The sequence below is a fragment of the Anolis sagrei genome, chromosome 2, assembly GCF_037176765.1.
Source record: "Anolis sagrei isolate rAnoSag1 chromosome 2, rAnoSag1.mat, whole genome shotgun sequence".
Taxonomy (NCBI): Eukaryota; Metazoa; Chordata; class Lepidosauria; order Squamata; family Dactyloidae; genus Anolis; species Anolis sagrei.
The window spans coordinates 264284322-264310382 of NC_090022.1; the positions used below are offsets into that span (position 1 = coordinate 264284322).

The 26061-nt window shown below is 38.1% G+C and overlaps 1 protein-coding gene across 1 annotated transcript in view; it reads left to right on the plus strand.

Annotated features, from left to right (window-relative positions):
* Positions 1–26061, plus strand: part of SV2C (synaptic vesicle glycoprotein 2C) — a 121390-nt gene that overhangs the window by 77633 nt on the left and 17696 nt on the right. Inside the window, exons 5-12 of the mRNA XM_060761641.2 lie at positions 12400–12533; positions 13363–13452; positions 14981–15091; positions 17588–17676; positions 18763–18927; positions 20504–20637; positions 21855–22058; positions 23786–23945. Of these exons, the coding sequence (XP_060617624.2) occupies positions 12400–12533; positions 13363–13452; positions 14981–15091; positions 17588–17676; positions 18763–18927; positions 20504–20637; positions 21855–22058; positions 23786–23945 (1087 nt within the window). The remainder of the gene's footprint in view (positions 1–12399; positions 12534–13362; positions 13453–14980; positions 15092–17587; positions 17677–18762; positions 18928–20503; positions 20638–21854; positions 22059–23785; positions 23946–26061) is intronic.

Here is a 26061-nt window from a genome sequence, read left to right on the forward strand (position 1 = left end):
TTTCTATCCTTTCAACAGAACACATCATCTTTTAATTGTTACAACAGTGTCTGCACTGCTTTGTCCTGAACTACATAAATCCACTTATTGGACCACATGAAATCAGCACAAAGTTACTGACGGCAAAGAAATCATTCATTTAGAATTAACTTGATTTTTTTTAAAAAAATGTCATTAGATAATGATGAAGATCAGAAAGCTGAGAAGGTCCATTTTATGAAAACGTAGGCCCCATCTATACTGACCATTTAACACAGTTCAAAGCTAGCTTCAAACTGTGGTGGTCAACCACAAACTCCAACAAAAACGCGTGAAAGAAAGTCCTTAATGTTCATCAGTGCCCGGTGGTTTTTGGAAACACCATCCAGGCCTCACAAGATTTCCATCTGCAGGAACCCCCAGTGGCACAATGGGTTAAACCAGCGTTTCTCAACCTGGGGGTCGGGACCCCTGGAGGGCTCGCGAGGGGGTGTCAGAGGGGTCGCCAAAGACCATCAGAAAACACAGTATATTCTGTTGGTCATGGAGGTTCTGTGTGGGAAGTTTGGCCCAATTCAATCGTTATTAGGAGATTTTCCTATACATATTTACATTTTCCTAATCTAATATATATTGTATATTTACATTATACAAATATATATTTACATTAAAACCAAACATTAAAACAATGCAGTTTAAAACCATGTAGGCAGGGGACACGGATGCCAGAAAATTACTAGTAAAAACAAATAAAATTAAAGGCTAGCCAAATAAATGTTTCAAAAAATGTTTTTTTTTTAAACAAAATATTGACTTTTCAGTTGTAGTCATTTCTTGTGTGCCCAGTTCTCTTGTCAGCTTCTGTGACCTCATGAATGTTGTTGAGCTTTCTTAATCAAGAAATTTTCAGAGGCAGTTTTGGCTGTTCCTTCCCCTGAAATATAGTATTTCTTACTTGTTCTATCCTGCCCTGAGTCTCTATATCAGGAGAAAGGGAATAAAAATAAACTAAATAAAAATAAATAACTGTATTCTAGGTTATATATACACTGTGTTTTGATTTGCTGATTATTCAAACTTCTCTGTTTTTATGCATTTTAAAATGTTTTAAGTGAAGAGCAGCACTAAGCCAGACACAATCAAGGACTCTACAGTTTTGTTGTGGGTATATAAATCTTGGGGCTGCCGACTCACTGAGCCATACAGTCAGCTCAATTACATGCTGCAGGCCTTGTAATGAGATTTTCAATGGTATCAACTAAGCATTAACCCACAGTGGCCTGTTCAGCCTTTCTGTTGTATAATTAGAGCCTTACCCTTCCAAGTTCGCATAATCTCTGATCTGTCTTAAACTATTTGTTATTGAATGCTCAATGTTAAAAATTTATAACTGATGCCCAATTGTTTTTCAGAACTAGCCTGGATAGTGGATATTAATCTTGTAGGTGGATTATTTTGAAACTTATTGACTTAACTGAAGTCTCAAGCAGTTTTTCTCAATGCGATGTCTTTTAGATATGCTGAACTACATGTCCCAGCATTCCTTGTCCATCATGGGTAGTGCTGGTTGGAGTAATGAAGTTGATGTCTATCTCACCTGATGGACATTACTTTGAAAAAACCACAGAAGTTGAACAGCATGTAGCCACAATAACTACATATTCTTCCTTCTACTTCTGGTTGTTTTACTTGTGCCTTTTGTTTGGGTTGCAAACTCATTTGTGTGCGGAACCATTTCTTCTTCTTCTTTTTTTGTAAATACCCACATTCAAAACTGCATTATATGGGTCTGCACTCAACATATAATGCAGTTCCAAATTGCATTATATGGCAGTGTAGATCCAACCAGCTTCTTTGAATGGAGATTTTCCAAGTGATTTGGAACATGTGTTCTATCATCCCAGTGGATGATATGTTAGAACTGCCCTGACATTTTGACAAGGTGCTTAGAGGACAAAATGACTTCCACCTATCACTATTTTTATAGCCCATAGTTCAGACAATTCAGTTTGTGGAGCTTGAGAAGTGTTGGGGGGGGGGGGCTAACAAGGTGAGAAATATAATTCCCAAGAATGTGGATGAATGTCTGACAAAGTCCTGCCCACTATCTTTTTGCAAAATCCTTGTTCTCTAAAGCTTATTATCCTAGGTGGGTCCAGAATATTCTGTCTTTTCCTTGTGAAGAGAGAGATCCCAGTCTCTGACCACATCTACACGGACCATTCAATGCAGTTTCAAACTTATATTGAAGTGGGTTGTTGTAGGTTTTTTTGGGCTATATGGCCGTGTTCTAGAAGCATTCTCCTGATGTTTCACCTGCATTTGTAGCAGGCATCCTCAGAGGTTCTGACGTTCGACGTCAGGAAATAATGCTTCTAGAACATGGCCCAGTGATTCCAGCCATTGAAGCCTTTGACAATACATTGATATTGCAGTGGCTTGTCTGTGCAGATGATTACATAGGAAATCCTGGAACAATTTGAGGCCTCGATAGTGCTTACACAAACTACAGAGCACCGTTAAGGGCTTCCTTTTGTATCCTTTTGTGAGAATTTGTTGTCTGCCTGTTGCAGTTTGAAGCTAGCTTTGAATGGCATTAAATGGTCAGTGCACATGAAGCTTCTGTAGAGAAGTGGTCCTATAACCACAAGGGAGAGGTGTCATTGTTAGATGTGGACGATCATAGCTTAACTTAGTACTAACATTCACTAAAAAGATGTGATGCTCAAGTTTCTAATAGTTAATTAGAGCCAGGCAATCTTGAATGAGCTGAATTTTCTAGACCCATTTCTGTCAGCTCACAGCAGCCAGGTTCAATGATGACACAAGACCTCCTTCTGTTATCAACAAAGAACTTTACTGCTAGATGCATAGACATAGAAAAAGCCGAGATTGTCCAGCCATGGCTGGCAACCCCTTATATACACGCCCAATCATTTGAAGTGTGGATTCCCGCCGAACCCAAAACCCCGCGTAAATCTTCCCGCCACTAGGCAACTGCCTCCCCCCAAGGTCACCAGCTTCACGGTCCTTATCAGGGCGAAGCGTCAGAACTCTAGTTTTCGGCGCCAAAGCCCAGGCTCCGGAAACTGGATCCTGACACATTTCTATAAGTGTTTTGGCCATCCTTTGATAGGAGAGGTATGGAGGAATGCAAACATTTGAGATCATTTGATAACATGTACCATGTTTTTCTTCTGATGTGAATAGTAGTTTTACTGTGGCTCTGTACATGAATAACCAAAGTAGTGCCAGACATTTCTATTTGACTTCATGGCATTTATATTTTGGAATCTTACACTGTTCCAGCATATTCTTTATTCTATTTAATATTTATATGAAATAGCTCAGCAAGATGTTGAGACTTGCAGTGCGGTGACATCAATATGCTGATTATACACACAGCCCTTCATAGCATCCAAATGAAGCAGTAAAATTGTTTAATCAATGCAATAAATGGACTGGATGAGGGTCAATAAACTTAAGAGCAAGGTACTTTCAGTTGGTTTTTTGCCTGAATGAGTGGCATTCACCTTATTCTGGAAAGGATTGCACTCTCCATAAATGATCAACTGTGTAGCTCGGATCTGCTTGTATATGCATCTTCGTCACTTAAGGCACAGTCTCCTTTGTGACATGGAGCACCTTTTACCCATTTAGGCTTGGCATCCTGTTTACATTCCAATTTGTAGCTTATTCTTAGTAATCCATATTTAGATTATCATAGCATGTCATACATTCGATGTTTTTGAAAACAACCTATCACAATAACTTTCGGTATCCAATGAAAGTCAATGGCACCCTCATCTTTTTTCATACTAGAAATTATCCTAATTTAAAATTTCAACTTGAAATTTGTCATTGCAACTAAATACTGTCAGTTATAAAGAGTTATAGCAGATTGGTCTTTTTTTGCTTCTAGAGAACCCCTACCCATTTGGAAGTTTGACTTGATGATTCAAAACTTTGAGCTATCATTTAGATGACATCCAAAAACACTTCGATTTTGATGCATCTACCATAATTCTCTTCGGCATCATGCCCATCTTCCTCACCCCAAGCATCTGAACAGTCTCTCCATTCCCTCCAAATTGAACTGAGGTTCTTCTGCGTACAAAGGGGAAAAACGCAACAGCATTAAATAATAAGATTTTGGCTAACAAGTTCTTATAATCAAGAATCTAATTCTTTGTGCTTGGTGATTTTTTGTGGTTTCTACTAAGTCTACCTTGTACTGAGAGTACAGCAAAGGCTTGTCTGCAATGATTGTCCTGCACACGAATCTGGATTAGTCATGCTGATACTCAGACTTCTTTATGAAAATGATGCTGAGCAGTAAGAAAGATTTCACACTGTGTCCTTTAAACAACTCTGCCACATGTTCAGTGCTGTTCACACAGAATTGGAACAGACAGCTATGCAACAAACAGTAATATCCTTAAATCTTCCAGGGGAGTTTGCAGTTTAGCACTTCTCCATTTTCTTTGTCTTAAAAAAATAGATTATAAAATAACTGTTTTGTCAAAGAGCTTGCTGTAGAGGTGAGAACCTAGGGAACAAAGCCCTTCCTCCATCTTTATTAGGAATTAATTTTACTCTACTTGCTAGAAAGAAGCAAGACCTTTGTGTTTTCTAGTTGTTAATAGCCCCTGATAAGCCAACCTTTGCCACCTTTTACACCTGCCAAAGAGGGACAGATGGTAGCCTTATCCCCCAAGGATCTTGCAGTCAGATCAGGTTATTTGTACAAAGTAGTCATTGTTGCTCAGCTATAAATGGTAGTGTTTACAACAGCTCCAACTCTAATATGGACTATTGAAAAGGAAAATAACTTGTTTTAACAAATTTGTTTTGCCAGGTGGCTGTTTCAGCTTTTTTTGTTTGTTGTTTGCTATCTTGGATCCCATCTTGAGAGTGGTGGAATATAAAATAAACAAAATGTTGAATGTTTATAAGTTTTAAAACAATAGGGTTTCTTTTGTTGGAGAAAGTTGTAAAATGATAACATGTTATACATACAGAGATAAACTGTTTCTAATTTGTTTCTTAGCTGTTTCCTTTTTACTATTATAATTCAAAAACAGGTTTATTGTTGAGTATACTAGCTTTCAGATTATGAATTTTCTGGATTCAAGTATTTCCTTCATCTAAGAAAATAGTTTTATTAGCTTAGATATATCTCATGCAAGCACTGAACTGTTGGAAAGACAAGTTATCATTGGCAGAAAAAGGTAGATTACACATCCCCTTTCCTTATCAAGCAGTGGTTCTCAACCTGTGGGTCCCCAGATGTTTTGGCCTTTAACTCCTAGAAATCCTAACAGCTGGTAACTTGGCTGGGATTTCTGGGATGTGTAGGTCAAAACACCTGGGGACCCACAGGTTGAGAACCACTGTTATTGAGCCTACCGGTTGTTAGGAAAGATGGGAATTGAAGTCCAAAACACCCGGAGGGCTGAAGTTTGCCCATGCCTGGTTATAGAGGATAGTACAATGCATCCTGTGTTTTCAGGCATTACAATGAATTTAAGATACTAAGTTTCTATCCAAATGCAAGGGAGCCTTGGTATCTGCTGGAATTTGGTTTTAGGACCACCTATGGATATCAAAATCTGTGGGTGCTCAAGTTGTATCATATACAGTGGAATAACAAAACGGAGACCTTATATAAAAATGGCAAAATTAAACTTTGGGTTTTTTAAACTCTGTTTTTGAATATTTTCAAGCCATGGATGGTTGAATCCATGGATGTGAAAGGCCAAGTGTACTTTTTCTGGCCATTTTTGGGGGAACTATGCATTACCCCAAACCTGTTTTGGCAGCATAAAAGAGTTATACAAAAATAAATTCATATGGAAAGTGAGATTAGATGGGAAAAAGTGGTTTTTAATGTTAAAAGATGCTTAAAGTTGTTTGTTCTTAGTTTTATCCATATATCAGCCATTTGGACACTCCCAGCTGCGTGCTCTTCAGTGATTCTTAAACCACTTGGTGTGAGAGACTGTAACCCCCCCCCCCCCTCCAATCTGCTAAGAGATAAAACTAATTTTGTTCCATTGTATTATAACATTTTCATAGTTTTTTAGAAACTTGGAATGGATTTGCAGCCAGTGCTTTGGGGACCTGCCACCATTCTGCTTGACCATCACTTTGAGAAATGTTGCCGCAGAGAGTGAAGATACCTAACTGAGATGGAGGATAGATATTAACCATGCAGGGAAAAAGAAGGGAAGAAATCATGTTTCATGAACACATTTATGAGATTGTATACCACTCAGGCTTTTGTAAATATCAGAACCAATTAGTTTTATAAGCTTGTTAATAAAGTACGTACTATTCTTTTCACTGTGCTCCCATGCTATAAGGAGAAGCCATGAGAGTACTTCTGGGACTAAAATAATAATATAGTTCTCGTGTGCATACACATACATACATACAGTATATTTAACTGTAACTCAAGAAATGACACTAGAGCAGTTGCAGTGTTGGAAGTAGGATATTAGAATTGGATTGGGGAGACATAGGTTCAAATACTTACATGCAGCCCTTTTGTTCTCCATTGGCCTCTGAACTGCATATGTAGAGTCTCAGAATATTAATGACATGTCATTGTGAGAAATAATTCATAGCTAGAAAAGAATCCCTTTAGAGGTAATTCACACAGCTTGGAAGGAAAGAATCAATTTTCTGTCTTGGCTTTATGTTGAGAGCTCCTTGATTTCCAAGAGAATGAATTTGCTTGTATCTCTTCAAACCACATTGCTCCGAATATATCATGACTGAAGTATATCTGACTTAAATCTAGAAAGCTTCATCTTCGGCTGTAATAGGGTACTTAGCTTTTAATATAGGTTATCTCAGATGCTTGTTTTTTTCTCTCCTGGTTTTGGAATACCTGTATTTGCCTATATATCGTCAGCGAGGGGTGGGTTCTTGTTGCTGCTGTTGCTGCTTTTGTATGTTGTTGTATTTGTACCCAATTTTTCTCCATGGAACGAGACCCACATCAGCTCACAACCTTAAAAACTATACAACATATGAATATTAAAATACAATAAAACATTACAATTACTAAAACAACACAATTAAATTTCAGTAAAAACAAATAAAAACTGTTAAAATAATTACAGCATTATACAACCCCCTGGTTCGTTCTTTAAAATTCACTGCTTTAAAACCCTGCCTGAATAAAATGATTTTAGGCTGCCACCAGAAGGATAATAAAAAAGAGAGGTCCAGAGAGAAGGCCCTCTTTCTTTTCCCCACCAATTGTACTTGTGATGGTGGAGGGGCCAAGAAAAGGGCCTCTCCTGGTGATCTCAGAGCCCAGATAGGTTCATATAAGGAGACACAATCTGTAAAATAGCTTCCACCTGAACTCTATAGAATATATTTGTCATGACCAGCCAGGCCCGTAGCCAGGATTTCGATTCGGGGGGGAGGGGGGCTGAGTTTTTTCAGGGGGGGGTTCGGGTGGGGGCTGAGTCCGAAAGAGGGTCTACCCTAGCAAACCTTTTGTATCATTATCCCAATACCCCCATGCTTATGGGATATATTGAGTATGGTGATCAGATCATGATATGAATAAACGTAAACCACCATGAGAATTTCGGGGGGGGGGGGGCTGAAGCCCCTCACACCCCCCCCCCCCCCCCAGCTACATGCCTGTGACCAGCACTTTGAATTATGTTAAGAAACAAACTGGCAGCCAATGGAGCTATAAAACAGGGGCATTATGCGCTCCCTATAGCCAGCCCCAGTTAACAGTGTCTGCAGCTCTTTGGACCAGCTGAAGTTGAAGAATACCCTTAAAATACATTGTGTTATAATAATCAAACAGGATGTAACTAAGGTATGTGTCTGGTGTCTCAAGGAATGGGTGCAATTGGCACACAAGCTTTAAATATGTGTAAACACTCCTGGCCACCACAGAAACTTACATCACACAGCCCTAGACGCTTGGGAAATACTTGACTTGTGATTTTTTGATACGAAATCCAGTATATATATCTCATTTGCTGTGACATACTGTATTTTTGTGTCAGTAAAATAATAATAATAATAATAATAATAATAATAGTAGTAGTAGTAGCAGAAATCTCAGAGGAGATGGGGCATCTGTTGAGCCCCTGAGCACCTCTCACAGATCCTCAAGGGCTCCCTGGAGCACAGGTTTAGAACCACTGGTCTAGATAATCCTTTTAATCCAGGAACCCTTAGAGTTGTGAGGCCATCAGACACTCCATGGAAGGTTTGACACAGGGTTTCACATGCAGCTAGGGTTTCACATGTAGCTGTTCAGGGTGCTCCTCTTCGTGGGAGGACACGGCAGCCTGCCATATCCTCCCGTGAAGAAGAGGGCTTGACATGTGGCTATGCAAGGCTCTTGTTCCCCACACAGCAACATGTTCCTGCAGGGCATTCCTCTTCATGGAAGAACATGGTGCTACACTATGTCCTCCCATGAAAAGGAGAGCTTGACACGTAGCTGCACAGAGCTCTCGTGTTACTGGGCAGGTGGGGCCAGGGCTCTGATACATGCCTGGAGCCGGAGGCAAGAGCCCAAGGGGCTGCATCCGGTCCACAGAACTGAGTTTGTTTATGCCTGGTCTAGCCTGTGTTTTGTCAGATTCTCTTCAAGTCTTCTTCCTTTCAGCATGAATCCAGTTGCATCATTAGCCAAAGTGCTTATCCCCAGATGTACCCAAGTAGCTTAATGAGTGCCTTATAACCTGGGAGTACCATCTTAAATGCTAAATACCTGGAGTATTTAGCATTTAAGCCAGAGAGCTCGTGTAACTAATCAAACTACAAATCCCAAGATTCCATAGGATACTGCTATGTCAATTAAAATGGAATCATAGGAGCCCTCTGTTAAGACTGATTTCACTTTTATTTAACGTTATTTGAAAAATTGAACAAAGCCTAATGCATCCCCAAAAATGTCTTTGAATTTCTATTAAGTCTGTAATATTTATTTAAAGTTGAAATCAGTACTGATCATTTACTGGGATTTGCATTTTATGGTGGAATATTAGCATTCAAGCCAGAGAGCTCTTGTAACTGACCAAACTACAATTTCCAAGATTCCATAGGATACTGCAATGTCAATTATAATTGAAGCATAGGAGCCCTCAGTCAAGACTGATTTCACTTTAATTTAACGTTATTTGAAAAATTGAGCAAAGCCTAATAGATCCTCAAAAATGTCTTTGAATGTCTATTAAGTCCGTAATATTTATTTAAAAGTTGAAATCAATACTGATTATTTATGCCCATGTGCCAAAAGGGTGCCACCCAGCGGCTTTGCCACTAACCTCCTTGAATAATCAAAACAAAGGAAATCCTAGCCCATGCTGGTTTTGTAATCCCTTTCCTATTGTGTGTAATACCTCTCTTTCCCCATTGTGTATAAATGGCTTTGCAGTCATAATTAAGAATGGGAAGCTGTAAGGAAATGTAGGTGATCAAAGGATGAACTACTTTAATAAATAAATGACAGCATAACAATGTGATGTGATAAGGACCTTAAGGCCATGTATCTAAAAGAGAAAACACTGTGAATAGTTCAAGAAAGACTTAACTGGATTCAACCAATTCCAGCCAAAGATTCTAGTCTTTGTATGTGTTTGGTTATCTTTCGGAAAATATTTGGGTTCCCGCAGGATTGTTTTTTAAAAGCAAGACTACTTTGTCTTAGATTTAGTGAACAACACATTATGATGAAGCATCTTAATGTGTTTACTTTTGTTTAATCATTTGAACTGCTATTCCTTTGCTGCTAAAATATTATTTTGGAAAGCTTTTGTTCTGTAAACGTTTTGCTTAATCAGTTTTTATCCAATATGCTGAAAATGAAGAACGCATCTTGAAGAGCGAGAAGGCAACTCGCATTGGGTACAGCTTGATATTTAATTCCACGGTTTTATGTAAATTAGAATCTTTGAATATTTTACTATTGATTTGTCTCACGCTAATATCATTCTGTAATCTGTCACTAAAGGCTGGGTGATTCATTTGGTCGTTTCTTGTAATCAGTAGAGTGAGAAGGTGATATTCAATGTGAAGCAGCGGCAGCAGCTGAAAAAAGGCAGTTACTATAGGTTTTATTTTATGCTACAGCTCCAGAAAACCATTCCCAAGATGCACTTGGGCCTTTTGTTTTAACAACCTGTCGGCCCTTGTAACTTGCTGCTGTTTTTAAGATTAATGACTTTGGAATTCAGCATTTGCAGAGAGCAAGGGTGAAGTTTAACTCTGCAGAGCGCCGTTGCCGTCTAAATGAATCAGACAAAGAACGCATATATCTTCCTGTTGTATAGCAAAGAAGGGATGGCAGATGCAAATTGGATAAAAGCCAAGAACAGGGCTGGAGCTGACACCACAGTTTATCTTCAAGGGAATCTGTTCAAGACACATTTTTAGAATCAGTTCTAAAAATGATAATTTTCAGAAGAGTGGCCATGCTCGTTTCTTGCAGGAACTTTTGCAAAAGAGTCCTGTGGAAGTTTAAATGCCTAATTAATATATTATGGCATCAATTTGATCAATATGGTAGAATTAAGGGTATGGATGTGTGCTTCTTCCACACAATTAAAATAACCAGAAGATTGTGTGTCTGTATGTTTTGTAATACTCTGATTTACTGTCTTAATACATAAGGCGGTATTGGAACAGTGCTGATAAAACTGAATAATGCCCAAGGCAGGAGGATATTCATGAGCGTGTCTGTATATAATTATGCTGTGGAACATATAATATTGAATTAAAATAGAAAGAAGGAAGGAAGAAGGAAGACTTGGATGGTAATAAATTATTTAACAAATTATTTCAGGACTCCCTCTCTCAGGCCCTTGGGACTGATGGGTACACCTGCAAGGATGGAATGGTTGAGTTTTACAAGAAAGGAGATTCCACCTGAACATTAGGAAGAACTTCCTAACAGTGAGAGCTGTTCAGCAACGGAACTCTCTGCCCTGGAGTGTGGTGGAGACTCCTTCTTAAGGCTTTAAACAGAGGCCGGACAGCCATCTGTTGGGGGTGCTTTGAATGCAATTTTCCTGCTTCTTGGCAGGGGGGTGGACTGAATGGCCCACGAACAGGGGCGGCTCAACCCATTATGCAAAGTAAGCATTTGCAGTATAATTGATTTTGCCCAGGGGCGCTCTTAATAGACCTTAACATATGCGAGTTGTAGTTACTGGAAGATATCGTTCACCTACAATCAAAGAGCATTCTGAACACACCAATGATGGAATTGAACCAAATATGGCACACAGAACTCCCACAACAAACAGAAAATATATATCAGTGATTGGTTTGGGGGGGGGGGGCAAAATACTGTTTGCTTACCGTTGAAAATTACCTAGGGCCGCCTCTGCCCATGAAGTCTCTTCCAACTCAATGATTCTATGATTCTACATAGCTATTTGGAGCCCCCAATGGCGCAGTGGATTAAAGCACTGAGCTGCTAAACTTGCTGATTGAAAAGTCGTAGGTTCGAATCCAGGGAGCGGGGTGAGCTCCCGCTGTTAGGCCCATCTTCTGCCAACTAATTGGACTCATTGCCACCAAATTTGGCCACAAGACACCTACTAACCCAAGGAATTACCATCACTCAAAAATTGATGTTGCCATTTGGGAGTTATAGTTGCTTGGAGTTATAGTTAATCTACAATCAAAGAGCATTATGAACTACACCAATAATGAAATTGAACCAAACTTGGCACCAGGACTCCCATAATGAAAGCCCTCCTGACAAAGAGCCATCCAGCCATAGATATAGATGGATATATATGATTCTCTCTCACACACACACATATATGTATATGACAGATATAGTATCATAGATTTGAAAGGGACCCCTAAAGAAGGACAATTATATGTTGCATGTTCCAGAGTAGGCAAACCAGACAGTCTCTACATCAACACTGACAAAGAAACAACAAGAAATACTGTTTACCCACAAGCATAAAACGTAACATATATGAGAAATCAACACTTTCTCGTTACTTTATTTTTCCAGATCACCGGACTGGGTCACAGCAATGCCTGGAAGGGGACAGCTAGTCAATTATTAAAATGACACAGTTCAAGTTTTAACTAGTTGGGGTAGTACAATGGGTATACCGGTTCTGTAAGAGATTTTAATGCAATATTAACAGTTCTATAAGAGATTTTAATTAACAATATTTAAATTAATGTTTTCATGTGAATTTTTAATTTTCATATTGCAATTGTTTAAGCTATCTTGTTTAAATGCATTTTAACATATAAGATCACTGCATCCCAAATTATAGAAAAGTGTGTGTGTGTGGGGGGGGGGAGGAATCAATGCAACTGATCAATCAAATTATAAAATATTTCAAATACAACATGTTTAAAAGGCAGTGTGTATGTATTTTTTTCCTTTTTATTCAGGTTGGAGTTTCAGCATGGGTTCTGCCTATCAGTTTCATAGCTGGCGAGTGTTTGTTATTATGTGCGCTCTGCCCTGCGTTTGTGCTGTGGTGGCACTTACGTTTATGCCAGAAAGCCCAAGGTTCTTGCTTGAGGTAAAAGACCTTTATTATTTCAACACGTTTAACCTGTTTAGGTGTTAAAGTTAACCTTGGAGCCCAGGCTCTCTGGCCTGCCATTAAGACAGAGCAGCACAGGGCTTTTTAGTCAAGACCCCATATCTTTGGAACAGAAAGAAAAGTGAGGTATAAATAAAATGAATGTATTGGGAGTGTATTGTGCCTTTCTCTCAGAACTAGGACTCAACAATTTCAAAATGAGATTAAAAACAGGTACAGATAAAAGATACAAAAATTATCATATTAAACTATAATTAAACAGTGGATGATATTAAGGAGAACCGAAAGGGAGACAGCTAAGCATCCCGTGAAAGGAAGTACCCTTTGATGGTGGCAGGACTGAGAGAAGAAGCTCTGTCAAAGATTTCGAACAGGCATTTATGAATAATAAAAAATAAAGGAAAATATATGTTATTTATTATTTTTGTAGTATGATGTGTGACCCAATTTATTATTTTGTAAATTGCCTGGAAAGGACCTGGCCCAAAATGTGTAAGTTCATGAAACTGTAAGTTATTCACTTTATCTTCATAATATACTTATAAAAGTAGGTTATGCTAAGTGATGGCTTATTCAAGTCTACCTGGGGTTAACTCTCTATTACTATGTCATATTGAAACTAGATAGAGAATAGAGGTGCCTGGTGAATTCTGGAATATAAAGTTTATTAGCAGCAGAATTATTTGAAGATAAATAAATGAGATGCATTAAAAGTATGCTTTCTCAATCATGTGCATTCCCAAAACATTAGTCCTCTGGTTGTCTGTTTAAATATGTATGATTTTATCAAATTTCTTGTCTGCAGACTGGAAAGCACGATGAAGCTTGGATGATTCTCAAACAGATTCATGATACAAATATGCGTGCTCGTGGCCAGCCTGAAAAAGTTTTCACAGTGAGTGCGTTTTACACAATAATATCTCAATCATGAAATCATTCATTAAGTCATTTTTTCCTTTCTAATTGCACCTTATATGCGCCTTGCCTTGTATGGTTGAATATCTAACTTCGTTAATTTGCTGTATACCATATTAGCCGCAATAATTTTAGTCGAATTATAAGAGTTGTTAAGGATCTAATATGTTAAGAGTGTGATTGTATTGTGTCTTGTTTATTTAAGCTATTTCTGATTTGTTATTTGTACCTTTGGCATTGAATGTTTCCCAATATGTTTTACTCTGCTATAAACTGCCCTGAGTCCCTTTGGAGAGATAGAGTGGGCTGCTATTATTATTATTATTATTATTATTATTATTATTTCCAGCAGTACAGACCCAGTGAGGACCCAAAACAATTTACAGTATAAATTAGAGCAGAATACAGCTAAAATCAGTCAACTTGGACATTGATGAAACATTTACAATTAATTTACCAGCTTAAAACCAAATAAAAATTAATCAGGAAATATTAAAATGTAACAAAAAGTGGGAGAGGGGAAACAGTAGTCATCACTATAGTGACAGACTTTAAGAAACTCTTCAGCAAAACCTTAGAAGTCTGGCAGCAACATATAGGGAGGTACAGGTTGGGATCCTATATCAGGGTGGCATAATGTACAATAACTCCAATGGAGCTAGACAGTCATTGTGTTATGCCACCCTTATAGCAGATGACAATATTGTACAGTCAATGGCAACCCAACATTATACTGATGTGCACTCCCATTTCACAAAGTCAAATGACAACTGCAAAGAGACAGTTCAAATAGCTACAGATCAAGGTATTATATTTCATTCCAAGATACCTTATGCATTGTGGCTGTTTGTACAACTGTGAATTTAGTTGTGTAATTGTGCAATATTACTGAATGAGAAAAGAGAGTGGTGTAAGGGTGTTTATTATGCCAACTATGTGTTGCTAACAGGACACTGGATATCATGTTTCTGAATGTCTGGACCCTAGAAGTACAGGTTTCACAGGTCATAATGAAAAATTTGAATTGCGCCTGGAAACAGTAGCCAGTGAAATCATACATTAAAATGGGTTTCTATTCTCCCTATAAGCAATTCTGGCCACAGTCTAACTTTAATACCTTGGACCCACTGAGATTTCTAAATGATTTGCAAAAGTAAGCACGGATAGAGTGTGTTACTGTAAACAAAAAACCCCAAAAACCCACCTTGTCACCTAGTATGTTGCCACATATTGCGTTTTAGGAATTTTATAATTTTCTATTTTCTATAATATTATTAATGAGATTTTTATGCACTGTTGATTATACTTATGCCATTGTATTTATACTTATGTATTGTTGTATTGTACAGGCACTTTAGACAAGATTAATTGCTTTGTTTAAGGAAAGTGTTTCATGAAGCCACTTGCTTGACCTCTTTTGGATAATGTGATGATTTCCTTTACCAGTGAAATATCTTCATTTCTTCAAAGTGAGAAGAACATAAAAAGCTTTACTATATTCTTTATAGGTTAATAGGATCAAAACTCCCAAGCAGATAGATGAGCTTATAGAGATCGAAAGTGATACGGGAACTTGGTACAAGAGGTGTTATGTCAGAGTGCGCACAGAGCTGGATGGTGTAAGTAAATGTAATCTTTTAAGAATATTATTTGTGCTAAGATGCAAATAGTACTAGAGAAACATGCCTGTTTTCACATTGCCATTTATGTCAGAAGAAAGTTGAATAGAACAGGTGATCTGGTGTGTGTGTGTATACACACTCACACACACACACGTATGGATGGAAGGATTATTCCATGCTCTTGTGTTTTTCAGATGATGCCCTGATTTTATTTTATTATGGTCTTTCATCCTGTCTGACTTCCAAGAACCTCAACTTTTATCTCTCAACTTTAATCACAATTTTTAATGCAATGTGGCTGGCTAAAGTTACTCAGTAAACTCAATGGCTAACTGCTGATTTGAACCTTGACTTCATCATTGTGTTTCTAACACAGCACTATATTTAACAGCATAATCCTATGCATGTATTCACAGAAATAGTTCTCATTGATTTTAACGTGACTTAATCTCTTGTGAACAGGTACAGCACAGCATTGCATTATAATTGTAACATGTGGAAAGTCCCAGGAATGATTGTGAGTTGTACAATCTGTTTCGGTCTTTCCACTACAAATATACACTACAAATATTATATCTTTAAGGGCTGTGTTCCCAGACTTCACATTAATATGCAAACCTGTTAGTAATAATGAAATGAAGAACTTCTAGCCCAAGACAACTATAGACTTGCACTGGAGAACCTAGAAAATTCCTATAGAGGGCATATTTTATTAGAGTTGGATAAATTATGTTATTGATTTGGATATGTGATATTTTTGTATAAATGTGAAGCATTGAATTTGCCATATGCTATGTTGTAAACTGCTTTGAGTTCCCCCCAGGGGTTAGAACAGTGGTATAGAAATGCAGTAAGTAAGTAAGTAAGTAAATAAATAAATAAATAAATAAATGGATAAATTAAACTCTGGCCATCCTGCAGTTATGGGGATCACACATTACTTGGACCAAGGCAATCCACATTTTTTACATCCTGGTGTAGCTGATTTAAGAGAAGGAGATACATCACCTGAGATATGCTATTGCTGGAGTATTTAAAATCCTGGAATTAAGATCCCTCTTTAAGGTAGTTGTGTGTATTACTTCAGTGCAAGTAGCATTTCTCCTTACCTGCCCTACTGCCATTTCATGCTTTTCAGCTGCTTCTGTATTTCTGGCATATTATGGCAAAACAAAAATAAAATTGAAAATCCCAACTATTTGTAAATACTAACCAAAACCAGAATCACTCTGTGTGTAGTTTCCCATTTCGAACTCCTTCAAAGTGTAGCTCCATGAGACTGCAAGAAAAAGGCTGCCTCCCTGATGCTAAATACTTTTAGTGAAATTAATATTATTGTATGGCAGAAACAGATAATAATACTCACAGCTAAAATTATAAATGTCTGGTTGGCCACCCTCTTACTAGAAAGAAAGGATACTGCCATCAGCACCAAAAAAAGTTGAAAAGCTTGGCATGCCCATGTCAATTTAGGGAACAATGCCAATCGTATTAGCCAGGTCCCCTGTCACATGCTGTTCTTGGACTCACACATTTCAGAGACTGTGAACAATTCACTGCTATCAATTTTATCAGTGGAGAAAAAAACCATCCCTTGGTGTAGTTTTCCTGCACAGACCACGGCTTCTTAAACCCTATCCACTCAGGACTCCTTTTGACCCGAGAAATGTTTATATGATCCCAGATATATAGGTATAGATAAAATAGGTATAAACATCATACATTTACTTTTAACAAATCACCATTTGCAAGGCTTGCTGACAGGCTGAGTTTCCTTTTTTATGAAGCATTTTCTGAGAGTTCACTATAAACACTGCACATCAGATTTGTGTAAATGTTTAAAACACCCACTAGGTGATATTCAGAAAACCCTACACTTCAAGACATCAACATTGAGCTAAGGGGACCACATTTGGGGTTGGAACACATAGTTGAAGATACAGTGGAATAGACAACCCTTTCAATTAGCTATTAGCTAGGAACCACAGTGGCACAATGAGTTAAACCCTTGTACTGGCTGAACTGCAGACCTGAAGGTCAGTGGTTCGAATCCACGAGATGGGGTGAGCTCCCATCTTTCAGCTCCAGCTTCCCATGTGGGGACTTGAGAGAAGCCTCCCACAGAATGGTAACATATCCTGGTGTCCCCTGGGCAATGTCTCTGCAGATGTCCAATTCTCATACCAGAAGCGACTTGCAGTTTCTCAAGTCACTTCTGACATGATAAAAAAGCCATTCACTTTCATCAATGCATAGACCTGACCTGGTAATTCTAATGCTTCACATTTGGTTCTCCAAGATATGCAACCCTTTAGGTATTATTGAATTGCAACTCCTAACATCCCCGCCCAGCAGAGCCAATGGTGAAGAATTCCAGAAGTGGAAGCTAAACAATTTCTGAAGGGTCACACGCTTGATACTCCTGTTGTGTCTTTTTATATTTTAATTACATAGAGTTTAGAAATAAATGCTAATATTCTTAATCTCTCACAGATTTGGCTAACATTTATGAGGTGTTTCACCTATCCAGTCAAGGACAATACAACCAAACTTGCAGCAGTATGGTTTACACTTTCTTTTGGGTAAGATAACAAGACAAATCCATTGTAGTGAAATGAGATTGTATTCTTCTTTCTGTATTTTAATCTTACTTATTGAAGTGTGGTAAAATGGGTTGGAAGTTTTACCTGATGAAGGAATTTTCAAACAAAGAGGTTTTTCGTCCCACTTTCACAGATACTAGAATTCAGGGCCATCCACTAAAAATGAATAGCAGAATATTTGGAATAGATCAAAAGTTGTTATTTGTTTTCATTACTCACAATTAAAATTCACCATCATGTGGCACTGCGACCACACTGAGGCATGGTTAATCTAAAGGACAAGGAACCAGATGAGAGAAAGCCAGAATGGGAAGCTAAGTTTGGGTTTTTTAAACATTATATGTTGTGTTGTATCTGAATGTAGCCTTTGTATTTTAAAATACAGTAGGGTCTCGTTTATCCAGTCTTCACTCATCCAACGTTCTGTATTATCCAACGTTCTGTATTATCCGCAGTCTGCCTCTTGCCTGGATCCACAACTGATCCACAACTGTTTCAATACATTGCAATATTTTGGTGCTAAATTCATAAATACAGTAATTACTACATAATGTTACTGTGTATTGAACTGCTTTTTCTGCTGATTTGTAGAAAAACATGATGTTTCGGTGCTTAATTTGTAACATCATAACATAATGTGATGTTTAATAGGCTTTTCCTTAATCTTTCCTTATTATCCAACATCTTCGCTTATCCAACATTCTGCCGGCCCATTTATGTTAGATAAGCGTGACTCTACTGTATTACTTTTTATCAGTGCATATTCAAAAAAAAAAATGGCTGTGTTGCAATACAAGTACATATTGTGGGCTTCAATTATTTTTAAAGAAAATATATTAAACATATTCCTCTGAGGTACTATTTATTTATTTAAAATTTTTGTATCCCGTTCTTCTCTACCTCCGTAGAGGGACTCAGAATGGCTAACAGCAAAAATTCAATGCTAACAATAATCAATAATCAACTTTTAAAACATCATATATAAACAATAGGTTAAAAGTACATATAAGATAAAAACATATAAGCCATTCTATTTGCTCACCTTATACTCATTGCTCTTCAAAGGTACTATGGATTGTCAGTCTGGTTTCCAGATGTAATCAAGCATCTTCAAGCAGATGAATACGCTTCTAGGAGGAAGAGTTTTGAAAATGAGAAGATAATAGATTTTGACTTCAACTTTACTTTGGAAAATCAGATCCACTTCAATGGAACATTCATCAATGACAGGTTGAAATAGATAAACAATCAATTTACCTTCCCAAACAAATCTCTAGTAATGCATTGGTATCCAGACATTGTCCTCACTCCTAACAATGAAGGGTTGTTAGCCACTTAACTACTATTCTTGGTTTGGGGAGTCTTACTCTTAATAATTTAACTCTGGATTAAGAACAGAGATCTTACTTCAACACACCTAAGAGAGTGATAGATTTAGCTCTTATTTTATTTATTTATTAGCCATCCCCTGCCATGCATTGCTGTGGCCCAATCTGTGTGTATGTGTTTTTGTGTGTGCGCATGTATGTGTATTTATGTGGTTATGTGCATGCATTGTAATGTATTTTTTGGCTTTTTAAGTTTCTTCTGCTGTGTTTTTCAGTGTTTTTATGAGTGATGATCGCTCGTTGTCCTAATAGGTGTATTGTATCCAAATTTGGTGTCAATTCACCCACTGGTTTTTGAGTTATGTTAATCCCACAAACGAACATTACATTTTTATTTATATAGATTTATTTATTTACTTCACTTCTACCATGCCTTTCTTTACTCCTGAGGGGATTCAAGGCAGCTTACAAACCCAGCAAAATTCAATGCCACACAGGTAAACAAGAAACACATCTCATCAAAATATAAACAATCTAAACATATCTAAGCAATTGAAACAGTCTAAGTGATTAAAACACATATCAATCAATTAAGCAGATTAAAACCACATAAAATGCCAAGTCCAAATGGTTTTCCAAAATCCATAATCCGCTATTCAAGTTGTTAAAGTCTCACTCCATATTTTCCTATTCATCAAACGCCTATGAGAAGAGCCAGGTCTTAAGTGGTCACTAGTCCCACCTAAGAGGCAGAGATCATAGTGACACGTTCATAGCTATCTCAGGCAGTTGGGCTGAGGCTTGAACACTCATCCAGCAAAGACTTCTTTACATTTACATATTTATTATCATTCAATAAACCCAGGGCAACATTCATTATCTTATCACACTTTATAGTAACAGCAGCCCTCTCAAGCATTTCATTATGAGCAACATATTGCATTTTATGTTGTATCATTGTATCTTGTTATATTTCAGGAATGTTTCCTTTTCATTTGTATGTATGAGTGTCAAGAATATTGATGCTGTTCTGATTGCCAAATGCCTCCTCCCCACTTTCCCCCCCCCCCCCTTAAAACCCTTCTTTTCATTTATATTCACATTTGTTTGCTCTACTTTATAAATTAGGTGAAATATGATTTGCACTAGCCAGGGATGACTTCTGAATCATTGTTTTCAAATGATGGGTTGGAGGCAGGCCCTGGTTAATGCCAACTATAGTGTGGTTGATTGTCACAGCGGAGCAAGGCATGGTTATCAGAATCTGATAAAGGATTTTGCATACAAGAGGAAAATATTAAATATACGAGCCTGGAAATTATGGATTATTTGATTATTTTTAATTACTACTGCCACAGTTTGGATGATCACATTGTGACATATAATGCCAGAGCATCAATTGAAAAATTGCTTTCAAAATAAGGTCTCTTGCAATGTATAATATTCTAAGCTGATTACAAACTATTTCTATTGGTCAGGTTCACCATGATGAAATTTAAAGCAGTTACTTTTCAAGATACACTTTTTAAGAGCTGTAATTTTGAAGATGTTACTACATTGAACACATACTTTAGGAACTGCATTTTTTTGGAGACCACTTTCTTCAGCACAGGTATGGTGAAAGGAACTCACTGTTAGGTGGGGATCGGATGGGGTCCATTTTATGAAGAATATCTAGCCAGGATCCCATGGTTATAGATCATACAGTGGGAATCCAGAACAAACTTAAAAGAGGGCACTTATTTTTCAGCACTCTTTTTGAGCAATATTTGCATTTTGAATGCTGAGTTGCTGGATGGTCTTATCTTTGGTAGAACTTCAGTATAAATTTGGAGGAAGAAGAGCAGGTCTTGGAGGAAAGAAATAAACCACATTTCCCAGAATTTAACAATTCCTCAGTCATGATGAATTGCTTGGGTAGCACCATGATTTTTGATCTTTTAGTTCAAGAAATTAATATTGAATTCGCTTAAATTAAATAGTAGATGTGTAGATGAGAATAGTACCTGAAGGATAAAAAATAAAGGAAAATAGCAAACCAGTTCTGTCTGACATGAAACTTTTCCTGCCACGTACAAATACCCAATGATTGAGATTCAGCCCATTTCCAGAGTGTCCGTCCCATTATGCACCACCGTTGGCAGATAGTGGATGTATAACTAGCCCTCTTTCCCCAACGGAAGAAGTGGGCAGCTGGTAAAAGGAAATAATGGTTTTTGAAGTATTTTGGATTTCATCTTTTCAGATAAGAGACTTTCAACCTGTGTAGAGACAGCAATCAGAAATGTAATTTAAAATAAAAGGTCATACCATTGGGGCTGTGGTGGTGCAGCGGGTTAAACTCTAAGCTGCAGAACTTGCTGACCGGAAGGTCAGTGGTTCAGATTCATGGGACAGGGTGAGCTTCTGTTGTTAGCCCCAGCTTCTGCCAACCTAGCAGTTTAAAAACATGAAAATGTGAGTAGATTAATAGGTACCACTTTGGTGGGAAGGTAACAGCGCTCCATGCAGTCATGCTGGACACATGACCTAGGAGGCATCTACAAACAATGCTAGCTCTTCAGCTTAGAAGTGGAGATGAGCACTACCCCCCGAGAGTCAGACATGACTAGACTTGATGTCAAGAGAAAACTTTTACCTTTACTTATGGAAGCATCAACTACCAATTACCTCTTAAAAGCCTTGAATTTTTGAAAGGTTTTGAAATGACATCCAAGTGTTTTAAACAAAAAGCACTATCATCATTGAGGCTTGGTGTCTGAAACGTTTTAAGATCAAATACTTTCACACCTACCTGATATTGTTCTGTCATTTTCTCTGTTTCCATAGATCTTGAGCCATACAAATATCCTGGCAGTGAATTTATAAACTGTACATTCTATCACAACAAGACAGGGTGTCAGATCTCCTTTGATGATGACTACAGTGCCTATTGGATTTATTTTGTTAATTTTCTGGGGACTTTAGCAGTATTACCAGGAAATATTGTTTCAGCTCTTCTGATGGACAGAATTGGGCGTTTAACAATGTTAGGTATGTTTTTCATTAAAATGGATTTTAAAATGCTTTAACTGGTTCTGAAGTGGGAGATGGGTTTTAAAAATAATTTTATAAAAACTATTTAAAAACAATCCTCAGGGTAATATAAAGTAAATGTTATTCATTCTTTTAATAAGTTCAGTATCATCCTAAATGTTATATTTTCCCCACTGGCTTTGTTTGTTTTAACTTTTGCTGATGAGGAATTCTGAACTTTTGCTAATGAGGAATTATTGATACATGCCCATATATTGAGCGGTAGCCATATGTTGGCCATGTAGCAAAATGCACCAAAATCCATAAATCAGCAATAACCTTATCAGGCCAGCTCCAAAGCATACAATGCAATATGCAAACTTTGCATCAGGCAAAAATATTTGCATCGGGCAAAAATATTAAAAATCATACATTCTATCTCTGTTAAGATGTTATTGAAGGATTTGAGGGGCCACCCTCCTCTCAGCCATGTGAGGACTAGGGTCAAATGATTTTTTTAATCAAGTGAATACTATTAGTATCTGCTCGTGTACTGTCTACTTAGGCCAGTGGCTCTCAACCTGAGGGTTTGGTCATTCCAAGAAAGACAACTGATTCATGTGGGTTATTCCACTTGACAAAGTTTCACAAATAAGGCCTAGGTCAATGATTTTCAACCTGTGGGTCCCCAGATGTTTTGACATTCAACTCTCAGAAATCCTAACAGCTGGTAAACTGACTGGGATTTCTGGGTGGTGGCCCCCCAGCTCTGGAACTCTCTTCCTAGGGAGATTAGACTGGCACCTACCTTGTCCACCTTCCGCAAGAACCTAAAAACAGGATGTTCCGCTGTGCCTTTGACTAGGCAGTTCCAAAGAATTGGCCCAATGTTACCTAAGTTCCAGAACTTTAGCATGGCCCTCCGTTCTACAATCCTGACATTTTAATAGCCATGAACATTATCCTCCCAGTCCTGCCTTCTGAATTTTGCACTTTCCCTTAGCTCTAGCTAGGAATTTGCATAAACACAGAACCCTCTGAACTCAGCACTTTTATTGTTCTGTATGGTACTGTTTTTATGGTCATTCTTTATTGTGATATGTTTTTATTTGGTTTTGTTTTGATGCTATCTTATTGTGTTATGTTTTTAATTTTGTCCCTTGGTAAGCCACCCCAAGTCCTTTAGAGGAGATGGAAGCGGGGTATAAAAATAATTATTTATTGTTATTGTAGGCCAAAAAACCTGGGGAACCACAGATTGAGAACCATTGACCTAGGTCTTATTTGTGAAACTTTGTCAAGTGGACTAACTCAAATAAATCAGTTGTCTTTCTTGGAATGACCAAGCCCATAGAAGGGTTGGGGAGGCACACATCTAGCCAGAAAGCTCAGGTGAGAATAGTCAACAAGAAGTCTAGGCAGAATACAGACCGAGATCAGAAACCATGGATCAGTGAATAGCATAGTCAGGAAATGATCTCTTATCATTTCACCTATTGCTCAGGGAGCAGACAAACTGTATGCCATCAATTGGGCCTTGGAGTGATGAGCGAGTAGGATAAACATGATTGCCGCAGCTGAAGTGTTCACTACTCTAGATGCTGTGAGGTTGGGGGTGCTGCCTGGGTCTAGCGTGTTTGCAGGATGCAGGTTACTTCTGGTAGGAGATCTTGACTTTAGTATGGAATTACAGTGTAGTAAAAACTAAGACAACATAAGTAGTAATTCTCACTTTTTGCCTACAGGTGGCTCTATGATTCTCTCTGGGATTAGTTGTTTTTTCCTATGGTTTGGTACAAGTGAATCCATGATGATAGGCATGCTGTGTCTATACAATGGCCTCACAATTTCGGCATGGAATTCCCTTGACGTCATTACTGTGGAACTTTATCCTACAGACAGGAGGTACATTCTTATATTTTTACTGTGCGTCACAGTCTTCCCAAAACATCATTATCATTATTGTCGTTGTCATCAACAAACGGGATAGAGTAAATGACCTTATTTTCCTTTCCATTGTTATCTGGGCATGCTTCTGTATTTTAAAGAAGCTATACATCCTCCTTTATATTGGAGGAAAGCAAGCAAAGGAATCACCTAGTTATCTGCAGGACTGGCCCTGTTTGACTTAGTCATAAATTGTGGACCTATAGATGGTATATTTTCTTGGATCTCTGCTGACATTGGTCAATGTCAGAGACAATGTACTAAGCTACTCAGTTTGGATTAATCCAGTATGACTGTTGTTCCAATCAGCCACCAAGCAAGCAATAAAGTGTGACCCTTGGTTTCTAGATTAGCAGCGTGTTCTCTTGCAATTGGTATTAATAAATCCAAAACATTAAATTGTTCTTCTGATTAATACTTAACACTTCCATTATTAATAATAGAATCAAAGAATTGTAAGGGACCACAAGAGCCATCCAGTCATTTTATGTAGTGACAGACTATAGTGACAGCTATTTCTTTGAAGGCTACTTGAGTTCATAGATCCGTTTATGGCATGGCATCTACATTTTTGCAAGCAAATCAAAGCATACAACCCATGACTGGGACTGCCAACTTTGTAGAACTTGCCTGAATATGACATTCACTGGTATAGCTTTTAGAATCACCTCCTTGCCTCAATGACATGGCAAAGTAGGAGATTGTGAATGAGAATTGTATTACTATCTTTTAAAAGTTGTTTTTTTAATTTTTGAAAATATACGTTTTTTTCCTCTTTGAGTATAATTAAAACACACATACACATACCCATTGTTTAACAGTGTCTTCCCTTCCCTCTCCTTAGTACATGCTTTTCAGGTTTCCTTTTCAACTGGCCTCCCTAATTTGTTATAAGTATTATCTATGTATAATCCTGTCAGGGGGGTTGAGTATAATTTTGGAGACATTGGCACAGCAAGTGTCTACTGCCATCCTGTGGAAAGAACATAACAATGTTCCGGTCTTGTTTTTGTTACTCGTGTCATATAACATGGCTGAAAAACCAGCATTAGTTGTTGTTTCCCTCAACTTTTTATGGATTAGGCACTTTCAAAGCATGTTACTCTTCTGTAATAATGCACTTGATGAGCTAATGCACTGGAAAAGCTCTGTTGAGCTAAAGTGTTTTTCTTCCCACCAGGCATATATAAAACCATGCCAATATTAGTGACCATCTGATTAAGGCTGCAGTCCTAAAGTGAAGCAGTGCTTCAATCTCAGGGGCTCTGGATTATCTAAAACCCTTTCTGGACTATGGTACCAAGGCAGATGAACTATTTCTTAATCCCCCTACCTAACTATCCACAGGGCTTTACCATTTAAAAAATTTTCAAAATAAAGTTTCCTTTCATTGAAAGTAATTGGAAAGGGAGTCCTTCAACCATCTACAACAGATATGGGCAAACCCAGGCCCAGGGGTGGATGCGACCCCTTGGGATCTTTTCTCAGGTCCTCCTCTCTCTCACCATCCTATCCTTGCTTCCTTCAACTTTCTTTCTTTCTTCCCTCCCTCCCTTTCCTTGCCTTCCTCTTTCTCCTTCCCACTATTCCCTCATACCCTTTCGTCTTTCCTTTCTTCCCTCTTTCCTCTCCCCCTCTCTCCTTCCTTCCTTCCTTCCTTCCTTCCTTCCTTCCTTCCTTCCTTCCTTCCTTCCTTCCCTTTTGTCTTTCCTTTCTTCTCTTTCCTCCCTCCCTCCATTCCCTTCCACCCTTCCTTCCTTCCATCCTTCTCTTCCACCCTTTCTTCTTTCTCTTTTTCCTTCCTCCTTTTCTCCTGGGGGATGTTTTGCTGGGAGAAGAGAAGGGAGAGAGGGAACATGAGAACCATGTTTCAATATTTAAAAGGGTGCTCCATTGAGGAGGATTGAGGGGGGGGGGGGGGAACTGACTTTCTGCTGCCCCAGAGACCAGGGCACAAGGGAACAGTGGTTTCAAATGGCAGGGAAAGAGATTTGACTGAAAAGATTAGGAAGAACTTCCTAGAGAGTGTGATGGAGTATCCTTTTCTGGAGGCTTTTCCACAGAGGCTGTCTAT